Below are 20,073 nucleotides of genomic sequence, written 5' to 3'. Positions count from 1 at the left end.
GAAAGGGGAATGAAGAAACATGAAGAGGCCGCAGTGGGCTCAAGAGCATTACAGCCCCTTCAAATAGTTGATCGGTGGGGGTAGGTGGTACCAAGATTCAGACCCCACCTGAAATTGAGTCAACAACATTCTGATCCAAGAAAACTCCTTTAATGTAATTATGAAAAGTTGATCATTTCAGCTTCGTTATTGAGTTGACCCTTCTGTATACCAGTAAAAACCAACAACACCCATTATAAATTAAAGCACTTACCACTGAGCATTACATCCTCAGAATACAAAATAAATCTATACACAAAACCCACAATATTTCAAAATGTGACTTTTATTATGTATATAAATAAGACACCATAGCACCATACACATGAAAGAAAACAAAGTCACGGAGCAGAGGAAATAAAAAAAAAAAAAAAATTAAAGGTATGTTTAACTGCAAACATAATGCTGCCTAAAAGGGGTTAAACGAAAATATATAATCATATATATATTTCACAGCATGGTAATAAAAGAAAAAGTATGACGTAACCAAGTTGTTTTGATCTGCTGCATCATTTAGAAAACTTATTTATTTTTTTTTTATAAAGAATTATTTTCTTAATAGAAATAAAAGATTTCCTGAAAAGACGGCCCTGGATATACGGGAACCGGATGGTTCTGGAGGGGCTAATCCTTTGGCTGCATTGGTATTTGGGACTTAAATGGTTATTCTGCTATTTCACGGTTTCACTTTGCTTTCCTCACTTTGTATTGCTTTTAAGTGATCACTTGCCCTTTTCTCCATTCATTCACATGGCTGCTTTCAGAGTTTTGGCAGGTTGTCCGTACACATCGTATCTGCACACTGTCTGATAAGCGAAACACGGGCTTACTTATAAGTAAAGATCACACGAAACCCTGCAATGCACTGGTCTCTAGTTATGTCCCGCTCCCACTATAGCGTTACCAGGCCAAAACGCAATTATGTAAAAAAGTGAATAGAGATGTAATTATGTGCGTTTTTTTTTTTTAATTTGTTGACTCCAGAAAGGACAAAAGCAAAAACATGAGTATATTCAAAAAAGTAGCAAACAACCAAAATGCTGGGAAACACATGAAGACAGCTGAACAGATTGACAAAATAGTAAATAAATAATGAAACACTGGGGTCAGGCATTAGATCAGTTTTATGTTTTTGGGTCTACAACCAAGTATTTCAATACTCAAGTACATAGATATGAACAGAGACAGCTTGAATGGTGAAAGGAAACATCAAGGAAATGAAAGCAGTACAAGATAAGTAAAGCAAAGGTATGTGTAGTTACTCAACGTGCTGTATCTATCTTATGCTATGAGAAAGAGAGAAAGGAAGATTTCCTTTGATCGCGTTTTGAAAGATTTCCCAGAGGGAAGAAAGTAAATTGGCCGCAGAGGTCAAGTGGAAGACTGTGCATAATCGCTGCAGAGACGTAAACAGAGACCGCTGGGGAACAATTCAGCGGTGGAGATGGACCAGAGGGAGACTTAGCATTTCAACACTGGTTGGCTTGCTATTTATTGTTAACCTGACAACTGAATCAGATGTTGGCTGCATTACTGCATCTGTTTATGCTTTAGTATGTTTTCTATGAAATATCTTTTTAAAAAGATCCCCAGGCAGCATGCGTCTCGGATGACTAGTCTAAGAGGCTGGTGCAGGCAAGTTCGACCCTGTCACCTAGACCGACAGGTCTCTCCCTATATACACACACATATAGGAAGAGACTAGAGATGGTGCACAGTGACAATGTCAGTAGTCTGTGGTCACAGGACAGGGGCAGAGTAAACCACCTCCTACCTTCCTGGATCCATAACTCTTCTTTTGATTAGTTAGCCTGGCATCCCATGTCCGACCTGTAAGTTTAGTGTAGGGGAGTGGCGCAGGGAGAAGCCACCGGTAACCGGTCTCTTGGACTACTCATCTTAGAAGGCATGCTCCCAACCATCTATGCTTTCCCTAAAATACCACAGGATTTCAGAATAAAACATAATCGACTAAAATAATTCAGAATTTGTCGGCTTCACTTTGACTGTGGTCCAGGCAGTGTGAATCAGCTGAAATATTCCCTACAAACCATTTCCTCTTTTTTTGCAAACTCTGAAAACTCCTTCAAGCTGCTAGATAAGTTATTCTGAGTTATTCCCACCTGTAAGATAAAGGATGCATCTATGGAGGAAAGAAATGAACACGAGGATCCAACAGCCCTAAAAATGGCCAGATAGGGTGGAAAGTGGGGGTCCGGTATACATTAGTGTGGATCTGTTACCAGATTTGACAATACTTAGTAAATACATTATTAAGAAGATAGCCTAGACCTGATGAGGCTGGTTTATGTACTTTGATATTTATCCTGGTAGAATGGCAGTATAATCAGGAAATTAAAATGAGGATTTTAGGATACCGTTTAGAGCTGGTCTCTTAAAATGCTCATTTTAATATCAGGCAGGAAACATTTGAAAAACATTACATAGCTTCTCTGACATGGATAGTAAAAGTATGTATAACAGACTCATCAAATCTAAGGGTGCTTTCACACTGCGATCATCGCCACATTCAATGGTCCTGTGAGGACTTATGTCCGAACCCCCTGCAAAACGGGATTCTGGCGTATATGCAGACGGGGCCATTAACTTTAACGATACATAAAGACGGAGTCACCATGTGCTCTATCGTGCATCATTTTTGGGCGTATACGCCTACAGAAGGCAGACACAAAGACACGATTTATTAAGTCCTGGTGTACGCTTCCAGTAGGCGTGTACTCCCTGAAAATGATGCACGACAGAGGACATGGTGACACGATCTGCATCATTACACTCAATGGCCAAGTCGGAGCATACGCCAGAATCCCGTTTTGCGGGGGTTCGAATGTAAGCCCCTCTGAGAAAACTGAATGCGGCGAAGAATGCAGTGCAAAACCACCGTAAGACGTACATTTATTAATATATACCAAAGTTTTTATTGTAAAATCTGGTGATAGATCCAATTTCAGGTCTCAGTTGACAACACCAATCCCACAGACCATTAGATCTGGGAGCAACTGAAGATAAAACAAGTTTTGCATTATGTTTCCATCGTCTACACACAATACAGGCAGCCGGTCGGTCAGTATCCGTTCACTAGTGCCATCATTAGTGGTGTGATTAAACAAATCAGCTAAAATAAAGTTACTGTCCTAGATGTATATAAACAGTAAGGAATAAAGGGATCCCAGATTGGGAGGGGGAAGATAAAGTGGTACCATTGTACCCAAATTTGCTCTGTGTCAAGTACGAACAGGGAAAAAATAAATTAAAGAAGAGTTTACTAAAAGCTTGTAAGGTAATTATTCAGGTGAAACTGAAATAATGGACCTCAAAACCGGGACCCTAAAGTGTTAAGACTTTTAAGGGTCAATTTTAATTTAGGGAAAATATGAAATAAAATTGTATATCTGCCTTCTGACTCCGTCCCACATCAGAAATTGCATAGGATATACTTGTGCAAGACAACAGCCTAACCCAGATTTGGAATATTGACACTTAGCATTACTCAGAAAGGTTTTTTTTTATCTACGGCGCACGCACACTTAGACGTCATCAAATTTGTGTTTTAGGTAGTCCTTCATAACCCTGGCAATGGGGAGCTCATCCAGTAGCTTGAGGTTCTGTAGTCCAATACAGTAGCGAATTTTAATACGGCATAAGTCCTGCAAATATCGGGGCTGTCCTGCAAAAGAGGAAAAGTAGCAGTAGGTTAGATGGTCAACTTGTCCCAGTTAAAAAAAATAAATAAATTGACTAGCTTAAAAATAACAATGAAATTTAAATCACAGAGGTGATGTCATAACCACAGCATGTACTTCATCGCTGCAGCCCATCACGGAGCTCAGCGGTGATGCGATTAAAAATGGCCAAATTCTGATAAGCCCAGTGATTGGTTGCAGCGGTCACATGCTGTAGCGGTCATGTAACCTTCACCTCTGCAGTCTGTCTGAAGAGACTTGTGGTAGCAATAAACAGGCAGTGTGGGAGCAGCGGTCAGTGAGTTTTCTTATTTTTAAACTGGATATGCAAAAAAATAAATAAAAAAAGAATAAAAATGAAAAAAAAATATAATTTTGGAAAACCACTTTAAAGGGAATCTGTCACCTTTTTTTTTTTGACTATTTGCTGGCGGCACCGAAATCAGGGGCTTATCTACAGCATTCTGTAATGCTGTAGATAAGCCCCTGATGTAACCTGAAAGATAAGAAAAAGGAGTTATATTATACTCACCCGGGGGGGGGGGGTGTCCGGCGCCTCCCATCTTCATACGATGCCGTCCTCTTCTTTCCTTCCTGTCGTGGCTCCGGCGCGAGCAGAATACTACAGTGCGCAGGCGCCGGACCTCTCTGACCTCTCCCAGCGCCTGCGCAATGCAGGACTCTGCTCTGCCCTCAACAGGGCAGAGCAGTGCGCCTGCGCAGGAGCCACGACCGGAAGAAAAAAAGAGGACGGCATTGTATGAAGATGGGAGGCACCGGACCGCGACATCCATCAGAACGGACCGCCCCCCGGGTGAGTATAATCTAACGTGTTTTTCTTATCTTTCAGGTTACATAGGGGGCTTATCTACAGCATTACAGAATGCTGTAGATAAGACCCTGATTGCGGTGCCGGCAGCAAATAGTCGAAAAAAAGGGCGACAGATTTCCTTTAAACAGATGAGATAAGCCATGAATACCAGCAGTCCTTACAATAATCAACAGCATTAATTTTGTCTCAGAACAGCATGTAAAACCAAGTTAATAGTAAAGGAACAGCGCAATGATTCCAGGAAGAGAGTCCGTGTGCAGGGGTAACATATGGTGTAAAGCCGACATCGGCAGCAGATCTATTGTGGCTACAGTCTACAAATAATAAAATACAAGCCATAAGGGCCCTTGCGCTGCTACAGACGTTCCCTGCCACGTGCAGAGAGCCATATTTCAGGGTCCATAAATACAGAGTGAATGTAGACCTCTTGCTCCGAACTTGCAGCCTTATATATACCAGGGCACTGCAGATTATATGGCGGTCTGAACCCAGTCTTAAAGCCCTACTCCAGTTATTTTTTTTTATTTGCTCTTTTGATAACTATCATGTGTGCAAGAGTCATGAGGCAGCAGCATATTCACAGGTCTTCTCCTGGTTCCATCGGTGTTCCAGTCCGCTCCGGCACCACGTGACAGTATGTGTATACTGCCAGATGACTGTGTGGAGTGGCGTTCACTCTCTCAATGTTAGGCCTCTTTCACACTTCAGTTTTTTTACAATCAGTCACAATCCGCCAGGTTTTGAAAAAAACGGATCCGCAATTTTCTTTTGAGGATCCGTTTTTTTCCCCCTTTGACTTCCATTATAGGCGGATTGTGACGGATTGCCGTCCGTTGCATCCGTTTTGCCGTCCGTTGCATCTCTCTCTCTCTCCTTTTCCAGGCTGCGATTCCTTTAAAAATCTTCATTTGTCGGATCCGTCAAAAAAACGGACACGTGGCATCCGTTGTCATCAGTACTAAAACGGATCCGCCATCCATCCTTTTGGCGGATTTTGACTGATGCAAAAAACTGAAGTGTGAAAGAGGCCTTACGCTATGAGACTCAGCACAAATGTTATCAATACACACACAATGTAAAAAAAAACATTTAAACTCCTTAGGTGGTTCCAAAAACAACTGTCCCACCTTTGTTAAGAAAAAAATCTAATACAGTCATTGGGTCTTCAATCCATTCTGTACCCAACACAGAAAACAAGAACGTGTACAAACCGCAGCTTGGAACGGGTTACAAAACAAAGAGAGTCACATGAACCACAGTGAGAGAAAATCTCCAAAAGAAGACTTGGAAAAGGGATACATCTTCACAACAGTCTGGCCTGCCAATACTACAGACACAATGTAGCAACAGCTCATCCAGAAAGTCACAGGACATCCAAAGAACTTCACGTCTCTGCAGCCTGAAGGTCAGAGCTCATAACTCCATATGAGAAACACGGAGCAAAGAGGGACTCGTGAGAGAGTAGAAACACCAGAACCAAAAGAAAAAAACGCCAGTTTCAGGAAAACAGCTGCATTTATTAGGCCAGGTAATTTATAAATAATAAAAATAAAAAAAAAAGGAAAACTGGGAAAAAAAATTTTTTCCAGTATATAATATGGAAAGTAACAGGTTCCCGTTAAGATACTTATGCACCACCAGTAAAGTAGAATTTCTCACTTTCTGCAGTAGATTCTGACCCTCACTGTGCAGTCTGTATACATCATCAACTACACAGGAGGAAGGCTATGACTTTAGGAAGAGTCATGTCGCAGTCTGTGACAATGGTTCTTAATCCAAAGATTCCTAATATCAGCAGACTATTGCACAATTTCACTCTGATCAGACATTATTCCTTCCATTCAGAATTGGTAAATACTTGAGCGCATTTTCCAGGAACAAGTCGCTTCTCCCAGTCTCAAACCTTTATATTACAGCCAAAGGCAAAGTCCTGAGCAGTGTGAGGTTCCGTAGAAGCCAGTGTCAGGAGCACTTAGTCATTCTTGGTTGAAGATGAATGAAAGCAAATACAAGAAAACCAGTAACAGAAGGAAAGGTCACTGGTAACTCCCAGTAGTGATGAATTGCCGTCGCTTACTCACTACGAAAAACGATAAAAAATAGCCTGTGCGCCTTAAGGAGTCAACCTTTTTCACAGAACTAATAATAGTGTACATTGCAAATGAACAGACATACTTGGTCAGCAAAATCCCAGAACTTTCTAGATATTATGGATGTAAAATAGCACTCACTTGACGAAAGAAACTCTTGCAAATACCATCCAGCAGACAAATTAATCTGTGACACTAAGACAAGCCTTGCAATATGACCAGGACGAAAACTACTCATCTACAGAGGGCCTGTTTCGGGGGTGTTTCAGTGTAGAGCAGGATCTGACTGGTTTAGTGTCACGCCCTTGAGGCAACGTAGAAGAATTTGAACGCTATACTCAGCTAGTGAAACCAGTACTTCCCATAGATATCATCTAGATATTATAGTTAACTGTTTATATGCACTATCATAAAAGTTGGATTAAAAGGAGATAAAGCAAACAGATACCTTTCTAAATAACAGAAAGCCCATTGATTTAAATACGGATTATCATAGAGAAAAATTGTAAAATCCATAACATCTCCAGAGAGGAAATATATCACCCTTACATTGAACATATGAGATTAGTTATAACTGGGGAAGTGGCAGTCACTTCAACCTCCATTGAAGTAGGGCCTCCTGTCGTGAACAGGTAATTACAGCGAAGATCTGCTGAGAGCCAGCCACCAAGTCTAGAATTCGTATACGAAGAGGCAGAGAAGTATAATTACAGAGGCAAGAGCTTCCTCTGTTCAAAGGAATTATTTCAGACACTCGAGAGCCAGTGGTCCATGAAGAATATTGGGATTTTAATCAATGCAATATTTCTGGGAAATATTTTCTTGGCGTTGTGGTGAAGTGACGAACATAAAACATTAACTCACATCACCATAAGGCCATCCTAATGCCTCCAGTTTAATATTGGTCAGATGGATGATGCTATCCACGCCATGTTTCATCTACATAAAAAGGTAAAATCGTGATTGAAAACATGACAACAATATCTCCTGCCTGGGACTTCCAGGGGTTAAGATATCCTGAAAGTTGGGGAACTCAATCTTTTAAAGACCTAGCACATCCCACGACAAGCTACCCCTATGAGCTCACCAGAGTTTGCGATTTTGTTATTCGTCAGTCATGGAAGACATAGCTTGCTGTGCTGATGTCCGTTTTCCTAAAAAGTAGTGCTTCCCCTGTGCTAAGCTGTGAGCCATCTCTGTGACACAGGTTTGGTACGTTTAATTTGCTATCCCTTTTATCACGTGATTGCATTTACTGTATTGTTTTCTTCCCATATTGTAACGTCTTTGTGTATATATATATATATATATATTTATTTTTATACGCTATCTGTAACTGGTGTCCAATCGTCCTGTATAAGCGAATGATGGTGGCAGCTAGTGTGGTTCCTTTTGCTATTGTGTAGTTGGCAGTGATCAGGCGCTCACTGTGAGTTCCCCAATAACCAGCCTAATCCATCACTTGTCAGTCAATTACGTACTTGTCCTGATGACCTGATGATTGGAGGCAGAAGAGTTGCGTCTCCCTGACAGGGATTGTCTGTGCTTTACCTGCAGCTGTACAGATTTCATATTTAGGAATACTCCTGATTGCTAATCTGGAAATGAAGTGTAATTGCATCAGTTACATCAATTTGCTTTTTTACACCAATATATAGGCCAGGTTTTATAAATGCCCCACTTATGTTTTTTTCATTTAGCTTTTACTTGGAATGATAGCATTGGATCAATTTACAACATGACATATGAGTAAGTATGAATAGTATACTAATGGTTTTTTTTAGTGATTTCGGACGAGAACGAGATTAAGGAAGAAATGCAATCACAACCTTGGTATCAAATAAAAGCAGAAGCAAGTAACTATCTTTTGGGCAAAACTTTCCCTGACAACTTGACCATGAACATTACAAGGATTTCTGAATTGCTTTCCGCAATAATTATGAGGTCACCCGTACAGTTTCTCAGCCTCACAAATATGCAGACTGATCAGCAGAATGGGATCGTGTATACCATAGCAGGTGTCACTGGAACACTTCCCATGGATGACCATTCCTTGGCTGGCACCAAATATTTCTGGAAAGCTGTGTGGCTGGGATTTCCTGCAGAGATACAGAGCCCCCGTGAAAATTAACAAGCAAAACATCTTCCACTTAGAGGGGCCCCAATGCTTATAACTGGGGCAATCCCATTTACTCGCAGGCAGAATATGGCTGGACATCTGGCAGCATTCGGGAACCATGTGGGTCCGCTCAATCCTGATCACATGGCTGCATTATGTCTGCACACAGATGTGTTCACGTTTCTCTATTGTGATGGAGAATGTAATGTAATCTGCGACAGATTAACTTCAAGACTCGCATTCATGTCTCCGTACACTGCAGGAATAATGACATCTGGATTGGGGGTGGATGAAGTATACAGGAGCTGTGTGTCTACCACTGTTCCTCAAAATTATATTTTGATATGGTCTTTTTGACACCGACAAAGTTCTCCTCTACTGACCTTATACGAAAAGCAAAATTATGTAAAGAAATTCCTTGCAAATGTCTATCAAAATTACTATGCTTATAGGGGAAAGCAGCGGACTAACGGAGCAGCTCAAATGTGGGCCAGAGATCTGTCCAGCCTTTGTATTCTGCCCATGGGAGGTACAGCAGGCTTCAATGACAGTCCAAATGGCCATTAAAGGGAATCTGTCACCTCATTTTTCGATTATGAGCTGTCGGCACCGCCATCAGGGGCTTATCTACAGCATTCTATAATGCTGTAGATAAGCCCCCGATGTAACCTGAAAGATAAGAAAGAAGAGTTAGATTATACTCACCCTGGCATTCGGTCCGGTCCGATGGGTGTTGCTGTCCGGTCCGGCACCTCCCATCTTCTAACGGTGATGTCCTCTTCATTGCTGCCTGTCGTGGCGCCGGCTCCCGGCGCCTGAGCACTGTAGTGTTCTGCTCTGCCCTCAACAGGGGCAGAGCAGTGCACCTGCGCCGGAGCCACGACAGGCAGCAAAGAAGAGAACGTCACTGTTAGGCCTCTTTCACACTTCAGTTTTTTGCATCAGTTATAATCCGCCAAAAAGGCGGACAAGCGGATCCGTTCAAAACTGATGTGAACGGATGGCACAGGATCCGTTTCCAGACGGATCCTGAAAATGAAGAAATTTAAAGGAATCGCTGGCGAGAGAGAGAGAGAGAGAGAGAGAGATTTTTTTTTTTTGGTCCGGCACCCAGAAAGAAATTCGGGTTAAATCAGTGTTTGCAGGATCCGCCAGAGAAAAAAACGTTACAAGCTCCGTTTTGAAATTTTTGAGGATGGTGACGGACAGCAACTTTTGGCGGATCCTCACAAAAAACGGATGCAACGGACAGCAATCCGTCACAATCCGCCATTAATGCAAGTCAATGGGAAAAAAACGGATCCTCAAAAAAAAATTGAGGATCCGTTTTTTTTGAAAACCTGGCGGATTGTGACTGATTGTAAAAAACGGAAGTGTGAAAGAGGCCTTAGGAGATGGGAGGCGCCGGACTGCAACACCCATCGGACCAAGACCGGACCCGGACCACCCCCCGGTGAGTATAATATAACTCCTTTTTCTTCTCTTTCAGGTTACATCGGGGGCTTATCTACAGCATTACAGAATGCTGTAGATAAGCCCCTGATGGCGGTGCTGGCAGCTCATAGTCGAAAAATGGGGTGACAGATTCCCTATAAAGGCACTCTCCAGGGTAAGCTAAGAAAGAAAGCATTGAATTTTGATCAAAGACTTGTCAGCAAATATGATTAAAGGGCGCATGCTTTACCTCCGCTCCATGCGGACACAGCTCCTGTTCTCAAAACTCCAAGCTTTCTACACTTTCCACATAAGAGTATCGCCATTATGCAAAATGCCCTAGTTGTAGGATTGATTATGCGCATTTGATGCATGTGATGTGGGATTGTAGACAGATAGGACCATTTTGGAAAGAAGTCACCTCCTTGATAGAAAGGATGTATGGAAACTATTAGTAGACCTCCGTATAACGTAAAGGACGTAAACTTCTTGCATTTCATTGGTTAGGCACACAACCTCCATCTATTGGGAACTATAGTGAAAGATAAACAATATACTCTGGTTGGAAACACTGCAGTCAAACTCCTGGCGATCAAGAGGTTATGTTCCACTTGTATAAATATCTTTCCTTTTTAGTATAATAAAATGTAGATGAAAGTTATAGATTATGTACGGTTCTTTAGAGTTATAGCAGTCAGCCTGTCAAATGCTCTACCACAAGAGGTAGTAATGGAAGACACTACTGACAGCTTTTAAATAAAAGGGCTGGACAATTTCCTCGTTACACATAACATTGCGGGTTACAGTTAAATTAATGACAAAATACACAATTGGTGGAGAAAGGTTGAACTTGACGGACCAAGGTCTTTTTTAAACCTATGTAACTACCGTATATATTCGTGAATAAGCCGAGATTTTCAGCCCATTTTCTTGGGCTGAAAGTGCCCCCCCTCTCCTCTCGGCTTATACGCGAGTCATATACGGGGGTCGGTGGTGGAGTGTCAGAGACCATACTCACTCCCTCCTGGCACGGCCTCTTCAGCCCCTGCTTCCCCCATGATCTCAGCGTCCCAGCTGTTCCTGCATTCAGCGGTCATGTGGTACCGCTCATTAAACTCATGAATATGCGCATATTTAATGAGCAGTACCACGTGACCGCTGAATGCAGGAACAGCTGGGACGGCGAGATCATGCGGGAAGCAGGGGCTGAAGAGACCCTGCGCCAGGAGGGGGTGAGTATGACGGGGGAGGACGGGGAGCAGAGCAATATTTACCGATCCCCATTCCATCGCTGTCTCCCGGGTCCTCTGGCTGTGACATTCAGTGGAGGGTGCGATGACGTAGTCAGTATGCGCCCTCTGCTAACGTCACTGCACAGGACCCGGGAGACAGCGATGGAGCGGGGAACGGATAATATAGCCATTGCCGGAGGCCGGAGCCAGCGGCGACAACAGCACCTGGCCCCCGGCGACGGAGAGGTGAGTGTTTTTTTTTGTTTTTTTTATATAGCAGCAGCGGCAAACAGCATATGGGGGGTATTTTATGTATGGAGCATCTACTTGGGCCACCATTAACCCTTGTGCAGCAATATATGGGGGGTATTTATCCTTGGAGCATCTTGTTGAGCCACCATTAACAATTGTGCAGCATTTTATGGGGGTATTTATCTATGGAGCATCTTTTTGGACCACCATTAACCCTTGTGCAGCACCACCCTCGGCTTATACATGAGTCAATAAGTTTTCCCAGTTTTTATGGCAAAATTAGGGGGTCGGCTTATACGCGGGTAGGCTTATACAAGAGTATATACGGTATATGTCTAAGGCTTTGTTTAGGCTCTTTATGTACAACATGTAAATAGAACAAGGTGAATTTGTGTTGTTCTTCAAATATTGCACTAATGTTTGATTGGGGCGTCTGAATCCCATGACCTCCACTGATCAGATGAATGAAGATGCTGCAGCACTCTCTGGAGTACAGTGGGTTCTATAGTTCATCCAGTCTCAGTTGTAAGAGTGGCTATGCCAAGTATGGGGTAAGTTGCAGTACTCTGTAGAGCCACATATACAGACAAGGCTTTTCCATGGATAGGTCTTTACATTTTTCTTGAAAAACTGCCCATCTATCCTTCTGAACCACTATTCACTTCATACTACAAGTAAATCCCATGTAAACAGATCTGCAGGTGTAGTTATCGAATGAGTTTTACCTTTAAAAGGAGTATTCCCATCTCCAAATCCTATCTTAATATATAGTAGGTGTAATAATAATAATATTAGCAGATACCTCCAAGTAGAAATGTAGTATAGTTCTTCTGAATTGCTATGCCACTTACCCCCATGTGCAGGGCATTGCAGTAGCTTAGGTTTCCATGGTTACTACCACTCATATAGTGACAGTTATTAGTGAAAATATCAAAAAAACTGACTGGCACTTCCAAAAAGAAACAGACAAGTATTAACTCTATATAACGAACAAATTAAAGGTGCACCCTGAAACGCTATAATATGTAAACATTGAATAAATGAAAAAGGAACTGTATTACTACTGTAGAAAACATGTTTAACTACTTTTCATTTTTTAAGCTCAACAGCCAGCGACAAGGCATATTCCTTTTTTGGGACCCTAAACCAAACCTGATGCCTCTCCCGGGTGAAAATCCTACAAAAGAGACTGGCTCTCTTAGCTTGGACCTGTTCACACCTTTTTTTCTGTCTGGAAGTGTCAGTCAGCTCTTTGATGTTTGTAGTACATGCCCTCTGACTAAGCGCTCCTCCCATCAGCCTAAGGCATTTTAAAATAGAGCCTGATCCTACCTGTCCAAATAATAGTATAACTGTGGGCTTATGTTTAGGGTCGGGGTACGCCTGGTCGCTGGCTGTTGGGTTTACACAAATTGGCCAATTTGTGCGCCAAGTGCCTTCATTACTTAATATGTTTTCGACAGTAGTAATGTAGTTCCAATTTCATATATTCAATGTTTACATATTATAGCGTTTCAGAGGGCAGCTTAATCTGTTAGTGGTCTTAGTCATGGATAACTAAGCTACTACAACACCCTGCTCATGGGGTAAGCGACATAGCGAATCAGAAGAATCGGCTATTATTATTACGCCTACTACATATTGGGAGATGGGAATACCTGTTTAAGGTAAAATTCATTAACATTTTCACCTGCACCCCTTTAAGCCTGTAAAAAGATTTTTGCATGACAGAAGGAAGCGTGTCCTGCCAAACGTCCATTGATCACAATACTCATTTTCCTTGAATCAACATCTGAAGCCTACTCCCCTTGTTCCATACACAAGATATTCTCATATCAAAGAGGAGTGCCTACAGAAGAATGCTCCCATGGTAATGGTGTCCTGTCCGGCTCATTCAAGGACATTCATATATAGGATTAATTTGACAAGCAAAATCGTATTTTCCCACACCATTAGGAGAAAAAACAAACAAGAATTTAAAGGGAATCTGTCAGCCCTTTTTTGAGATATCATATAATGATATCATTCAATTGTGTGTCACATAAGGATTCTCTTAGTACTTTTGCTTCCCCCTGACCCCACACCTTTCATGCATAAATACCTTTTTTATATCGGTTCAGATGTATGTAAACTGCCGCTGTCCAGGCGGGACCCAGTCTCCCTGGCTCCACAGTCTCGGTCTCTCCCGAGTCTCACCGTATGGCTAAGCAATAGTATACAGCCAAATAGTGGGTATTGAGACAATCAGCAGAAATTGTGAGACATTTTGGTGCCATTTTTAACCATTTCCCCCATGTGAAACATGTAAAATTTGAGGCTAAAAATTTTTTTGTGGTAAAAATGTAATTATTTTTTCTTCACTGCCCAATGGTATGAAATTCTGTGACACACGAGGTGTCAATATGATCATTGTACCTCTATCTAGATGACTTCTTGAGAGGTGTAGTTTGTAAAATGAGGTCATTTATGGTGAGGTTCTGCTGATCTGGCACCTCAGGGGCACTGCCAAAGTGACATAGCACACCCAAACAATTACGGCAAAATGTGAACTACAACATGGCACTCCTTCCCTTCTGAGCTTTGAACTGTGCGTCAAAAGTAGTTTTCGACCACATATGGGGTATTGGCACACTCAGGAGAAACTGGATAAATTCTAACATTGGTTTTCTCCCATTGACCCTTTTGAAAATTAAAAACTTGGAGCCAAGGCAACGTTTTAGTGGAAACAAATCTCAATTTTCCATTTACTCAAATCAGGTTATACAATTCTGTGAATCTCCTGAGGTTTAAAAATGCTCAGTACACCCCTAGATGAATTTATCGAGAGTTTCCTAAATGTGTGGGTTTCTTCTGTCTTGGTATGTCTGGGGCTCTTCAAATGTAACATGGCATCCACAGTCTATTCCAGACAAAATGGTGCTCCAAATTCAAATGGTGCTCATTCCCTTTTGAGCACTGCCATGTGCTCCAACAGTAGTTTACCACATATGAGGTATCGGCGTACTCAGGAGAAATCGCACCACAAATTGTATGGTCTATTTAATACCGGTAACCATTGTGAAAATGCAAAATTTGGGACTAAATTAACATTCATATTTTCTGTCCAAATTGCTTTAATTCCTGTGAAGCACTTGAAGGGTTAAATAAACTTCTTGAATGTGGTTTTCAGCACTTTGAAGGGTGCAGTGTTTAAAATTGTGTTACTTTTAAACATTTTTTGTGACATAGGGCCCTCAAAGTCACTTCAAATGTGATGTGGTCCATACAAAAATTGGTTTTGTAAATTTTATTGGAAAAATAAGAACAAGCTGATTAACTTTTAAACCGTTCTAACTTCCTAACAAAAAAAGTTTTAAAAATGCTGCTGATGTAAAGTAGACATATGGGATATGTTATTAACTATTTTGTGTGATAACTATCTCATTTAAGGGCATAAAAATTAAAAGTTTTACATCTATAAAATTTGTGTGCCAAAATTCTGATATCGCCCTAAATTTATTACTAACTTAAAGTACAATGTGTGATGAAAAATCAAATCTCAGAATCACTGGGATACGTTAAAGTGTTCCAGAGTCATTACCACATAAAGTGACACTGGTCAGAATTGTAAGGCTGAGTTCACACATGGCGTTTTTTTCGCATTTCCGTGGCGGTTTAAACCACGCGATTTTGCCGCGAAAAATAAGCATCCCATGCATTTCTATGGGATTCCGCAATGCTGTGCTAATGCTGCGGTTTTTACCGCGGCGGAATCGCTTCGCGGTAAAAAACGCAGCATGCTCATTAATTTTGCGGAATCGCGGCGATCCCGCACCCATAGGAATGCATTGTTCCGCTTACTTCCCGCAGGTGGCTGTGCACACCCTGAGAAAAGTAAGCAGAACAATTGCGGATGGTACCTACGGTCCGGAGGAGAGGAGACTGTCCTCCGGGCTTTGGGTACCATTTCCCTGTAAAAATTAGAATTTAAAATAAAAAAATGGTGTTATTCTTACCTTCCGACGTCCCGCGCAGCCTTCCCGCCTCTCTCCACGCTCTCGTTCCCAGTAATCGTTTGCGAATTACCGCGAGACGTCGCGATCCCGCAAGAACGGACGTCATCGCTCGCAAAGGATTACTGGGAACGAGAGCGTGGAGAGAGGCGGGAAGGCTGCGCGGGACGTCGGAAGGTAAGAATAACACCATTTTTTTAAATTATTTTTTACATGTTATCTTTTACTACTGAGGCTGCATAGGCAGCCTCAGTAGTAAAAAGTTGGTCACACTTGTCAAACACTATGTTTGACGAGTGTGACTAACCTGTCAATCAGTTCTCCAAGCGATGCAAAATGCTAGTTTTTCCGCGGGAAAATCGCGGGAATTTAAAAAGCGATTTTCCTGCGGAATGGAATTCTGGAACTCTCGCGGTAATTTCCACGAGAGTTCCGCTACGTGTGAACTTAGCCTAAATTTTGCTTGGTCAGGAGGGTGAAAACTGTCTGGGGAGTGAATGGGTTAAGGAGAAGAGAAATTTCACCTTTCAGCAAGGCAACAACCCTAAGAAAACCTCCAAATCAACAAAAAAATGGTTTTAGAAGATCAAAGTTTTGGAATGGCCCAGCCACAGTTCAGATGTGAAAACAATGGAACATCTGTGGGTGCTGTAGGGGGTTCACTCTCTCGGGTAGGCGCTTGGGACACAAAACCGGGGTTTTTCTATTACACATGGAATAGTGTTTATTTCTACCGGTTGTACAGTACCGAAAATAAAACAAACCTGAAATCCCAAGCCTTGTTCAGGCACTAACTAAACAATAAGACTCTGGCCATTCAGACACGACTGAGCTAGCCCCAGCTTGGCAACACAAAACAGCCATCATCCATATCAACCAGCGATGGTTGCAGTTTGATGCCCGCGGCCTGTGCAATCTCTTCTCAGAGATATTCTAACTCGTCTCTCTCCAACTCCAACACAACCTGCTGCTCAGCATCCCCTAGCTGACTGACCAATGAACACGTTTCATGGCTCCCAGGAATCATTATCCTGCGCAGGCGTACTTCTCTGCCCTTTTGAGGGCAGAGCAAAGTACTGCAGTGCGCAGGCGCTGAGCCTCTCTGACCTTTGCCGGTGCCTGCACACTGCAGTACTTTGCTCTGCCCTCAACAGGGTAGAGAAGTACGCCTGCGCAGGAGCACGATGCCGGGGAGGCATGACACAAGCAGGAGGGCGTCGTCGTCGCAAGAAGATAGGAGGCGCCGGAACAGGACCTGCGACACCGCCCCGGACCACCCCCCTGGTGAGTATAATAAAACGTATTTTTCTTATCTTGCAGGTCGGATCGGAGGCTTATCTACAGCATTATAGAAAGGCATGCAGTGGCCGCATCTTATAGTGGCCGAAACAGCTGAGAGGTTTCCCTGAAGTGCTTCCTCAGTTAGTTCTTTTAATCTTATAGATGTAAAAAGTTAACACATGGCCCGGTTCTAGTCGTAGCTATCCAGGTAAACTAATCAGGACCTGTACAGCTAGGATTTAACCTCTAGCCTACCTGGCATTGCTAGAGTTAATTCCTGCAATCTGTGGAGCATTACTGCAAAGAAGAGTGTCCAAAGATTGCCAATTCTAGATGTGCCATGGTGATAGACTAGCACACAAAAAGACTGAATGTTGTTGTCATAAATTCAAAGGGAACTTCAACAAAGTATTAGCTTATTTATGGCAACTAGTGTTGAGCATTCCGATACCGCAAGTATCGGGTATCGGCCGATATTAGCTGTATCGGAATTCCGATACTTAGTTCCGATACTTTTTTCATATCGAATACCGGAATCGGAAGTTCCCATAATGCTAGGAGCCCACTCAATTTGATTCAGCCAATGGGGATCCTCAGAAGTGTGGGCATATCCTGTTAGGCATGTAGGCATGTTAACTACTGGCATGGCTGTGATTGGCTGCTGAAATGATGTCATGATGCACTATAAAAAGCGCTGCAGCCGCCATTTCTGGTCACTCTGCTGTGAATTCAGTTAGGGACAGGCTGCTGTTGAAGACTGTGAGGGACAGTTAGAAATAGCGATTCCACAAAACATATAGTGCTTAACCCAGGCTACATAAACCACCACTGTAGCTTGCTTTTCCCTAGCAGCGCTGTTTTCACAGCTGTCTGCAAGGGCTGTGTGAGTGCAGACCCACGCTGTGTAGTGTGTCCTGCAGGCACGTCTGCTTGTAGGCCGGCCAGCGTGTGTCTCTGCCTCATACACATTTTTCTTTTATTGCTGCTTTTTTTTTCTCCTTTATAGTGTGCTTCCATACGTATCCATATACGTTGGTTGCAAACACTAAAGGAGTGGACAGCGGAGCCTTTCAGCAGCCTTTCAGTGCTATAGCCCATTTCTCTGCACTGTTTTTGGCTGTCTGATAGGTCTCTCTGTGTGTGAGTGCAGCTCACGTTGCAGTGTGTTCTACAGCCACCGCTAGCTGTAGTCCGCTCAGCGTGCGTCACTGCCTCATACATAGTCCTTTTTTTGCAGCTAATTTAGCCAGATTTTTGCTCCTATATTAGTGTGCTTCCAACCGCATCCATTGTCATTGGTTGGTTGCAAACACTATATAGGATTAGATAGAGGAGCCTTTTTGCTGGCTTGTGCCCTTCAGGGCCAGCCAGGCTAGTAACACCCTATTTTTTGGAGCCTCATCAATTGCATTGTAGGTTAGCTTCCTGCATTGTAATCGCTCCAAAAAGTTTGTGATACTATAGCTTTCAAACTTTGGTCACATCCTTTCCTTTCCCCCCACCCAAAAAAAAGGAAATAAAGTTCACCAAACACTCCACTTTACAGTTGTCTAGGCCACATTAGATCATATTAAAGTGTAGTACACACACTCTTAGCCAAATTAGTGTTTCTTATACTGGTTAGCAGGTGTTCAGGAATAAGAACACTAAGCCACCCCTTTTTTACTTTTCTGCCTATCTTTATCAGTCTACCAAGATGAAGAAGGCAGGGAGTAAGGCACGTGGTCGTGGCCGTGGAGTTTCAGCAGGGAGAGGACGTGGGGATTCGGTATCTGCTGCGGCCACCAGTGACCCGGCATCCCCCACTTTTACCAGGCAACAGTCCTTCATGCGCAGCTTTGTAGGACCTCGCCGTACCCCACTGCTGCGTGACGAACAAATTGAAGCCGTTGTCGGATGGATGGCAGCTAACGCATCCACTTCAATGACTTCCGCATCCTCCCAAGGCCAGAGCACTGAAGAGCAACCATCTGTCTCTTCACCACCTGCCAAATTGCCCAGGCAGTCTGAGAGCCCTGGACAGGAGCCATCTCAATCTTTACTTCTGTTCTCAGAATCTGTTGGCTTGGAAAGAGGTGGCCAACCAAGCAACATTCTAGAGCGTGAAGAAGAGGGAGTATGCAGTGATGCGCAACTGCTTTGTCCCACTGAATCTGAAGAGGCGGGTGGGCCAGTGCCTATGGTCAGCACACCTCAGTATGCATCAGATGATGATGAGACTCAGTTGCCAATTTCTGGTGCGTACGGTGCTGGCGAGACAACCCAGGACCAGCCGGTGCTTGAAGTGGGGAGTGGAGATGATGAGAGCCTTGACCCATCATGGCGTCAGCCACAGGAAGGTGGTGGGAGCAGCTATGATGAAGAGATTCCCCGAACGGCCAAAAGAGGAGGGAGAGGGCGGGGGCAGACTTGGTTGCCTGTAGCCTCCACTTTGGCACCCGTGAGGAGCAATCCTCTTCCAAAACACAAAACGGGCGCTCCCAGGACTTGCAGTGCGTGGTCTTTTTTTGACACAGTTGCAGATGACATTTGCTTTGTCAAATGCAAGCTGTGTCATCAGAAAGTGAAACGAGGGAAAAATGTGACCAACCTCAATACCACAAATATGTGAAAACATGTGCGTACCAAGCACGAGGTGGAGTTACACAGACACATTGAAGATGTAGGCCAACCTTCAGCACCACCTACCACCTCTTCAGCTCGTGTTGGGGCCTCTTCCTCCAGCTCACACACAGCTGGTTCGGCTTCCTCACTGGAACGCCATGGAAGAACCACTGCCACTGTTGTCCAGAGACCCAGTGAAATTCCACCCACTGAACCACGTTCGCAGTCATCAGCACACTCCCAGGCCACTCACCAGCAATCGGTAGCACAGGCATGGGAGAAAAAGCGGCCATACTCGGCAAACCATCCCCGAGCACTGGCTCTGAATGCCGGCATTGCCAAACTACTGGCCCTTGAGATGCTGTCATTCAGGCTGGTGGAGACTGACACCTTCCGGAACTTTATGTCATTGGCAGTTGCACAATACAATGCGCCCAGCCGCTTTTATTTCAGCAGGCAAGCTGTCCCTGCCCTGCAAAAGCATGTGGAGGGAAAAA

At 43.3% G+C, this 20,073-nt stretch overlaps 1 protein-coding gene across 3 annotated transcripts in view; it reads right to left on the bottom strand.

The window, feature by feature from the left end:
* Nucleotides 1-305: 305 nt before the first annotated feature.
* ASB7 (ankyrin repeat and SOCS box containing 7) overlaps nucleotides 306-20,073 on the bottom strand; it is a 67,740-nt gene continuing 47,972 nt past the window's right edge. For all 3 annotated transcript variants that reach the window (XM_073568818.1, XM_073568819.1, XM_073568817.1), the window contains one exon: nucleotides 306-3,724. In XM_073568818.1, the coding sequence (XP_073424919.1) occupies nucleotides 3,585-3,724 (140 nt within the window). In that variant the 3' untranslated portion in view covers nucleotides 306-3,584. The remainder of the gene's footprint in view (nucleotides 3,725-20,073) is intronic.

This window comes from Dendrobates tinctorius, unplaced genomic scaffold (assembly GCF_039654945.1).
Source record: "Dendrobates tinctorius isolate UK_male_01 unplaced genomic scaffold, ASM3965494v1 ptg000022l, whole genome shotgun sequence".
NCBI classification, from domain to species: Eukaryota; Metazoa; Chordata; class Amphibia; order Anura; family Dendrobatidae; genus Dendrobates; species Dendrobates tinctorius.
The sequence above is the reverse complement of the archived record's forward strand: the minus strand, read 5'-3'. Positions and strand labels throughout refer to the sequence as shown.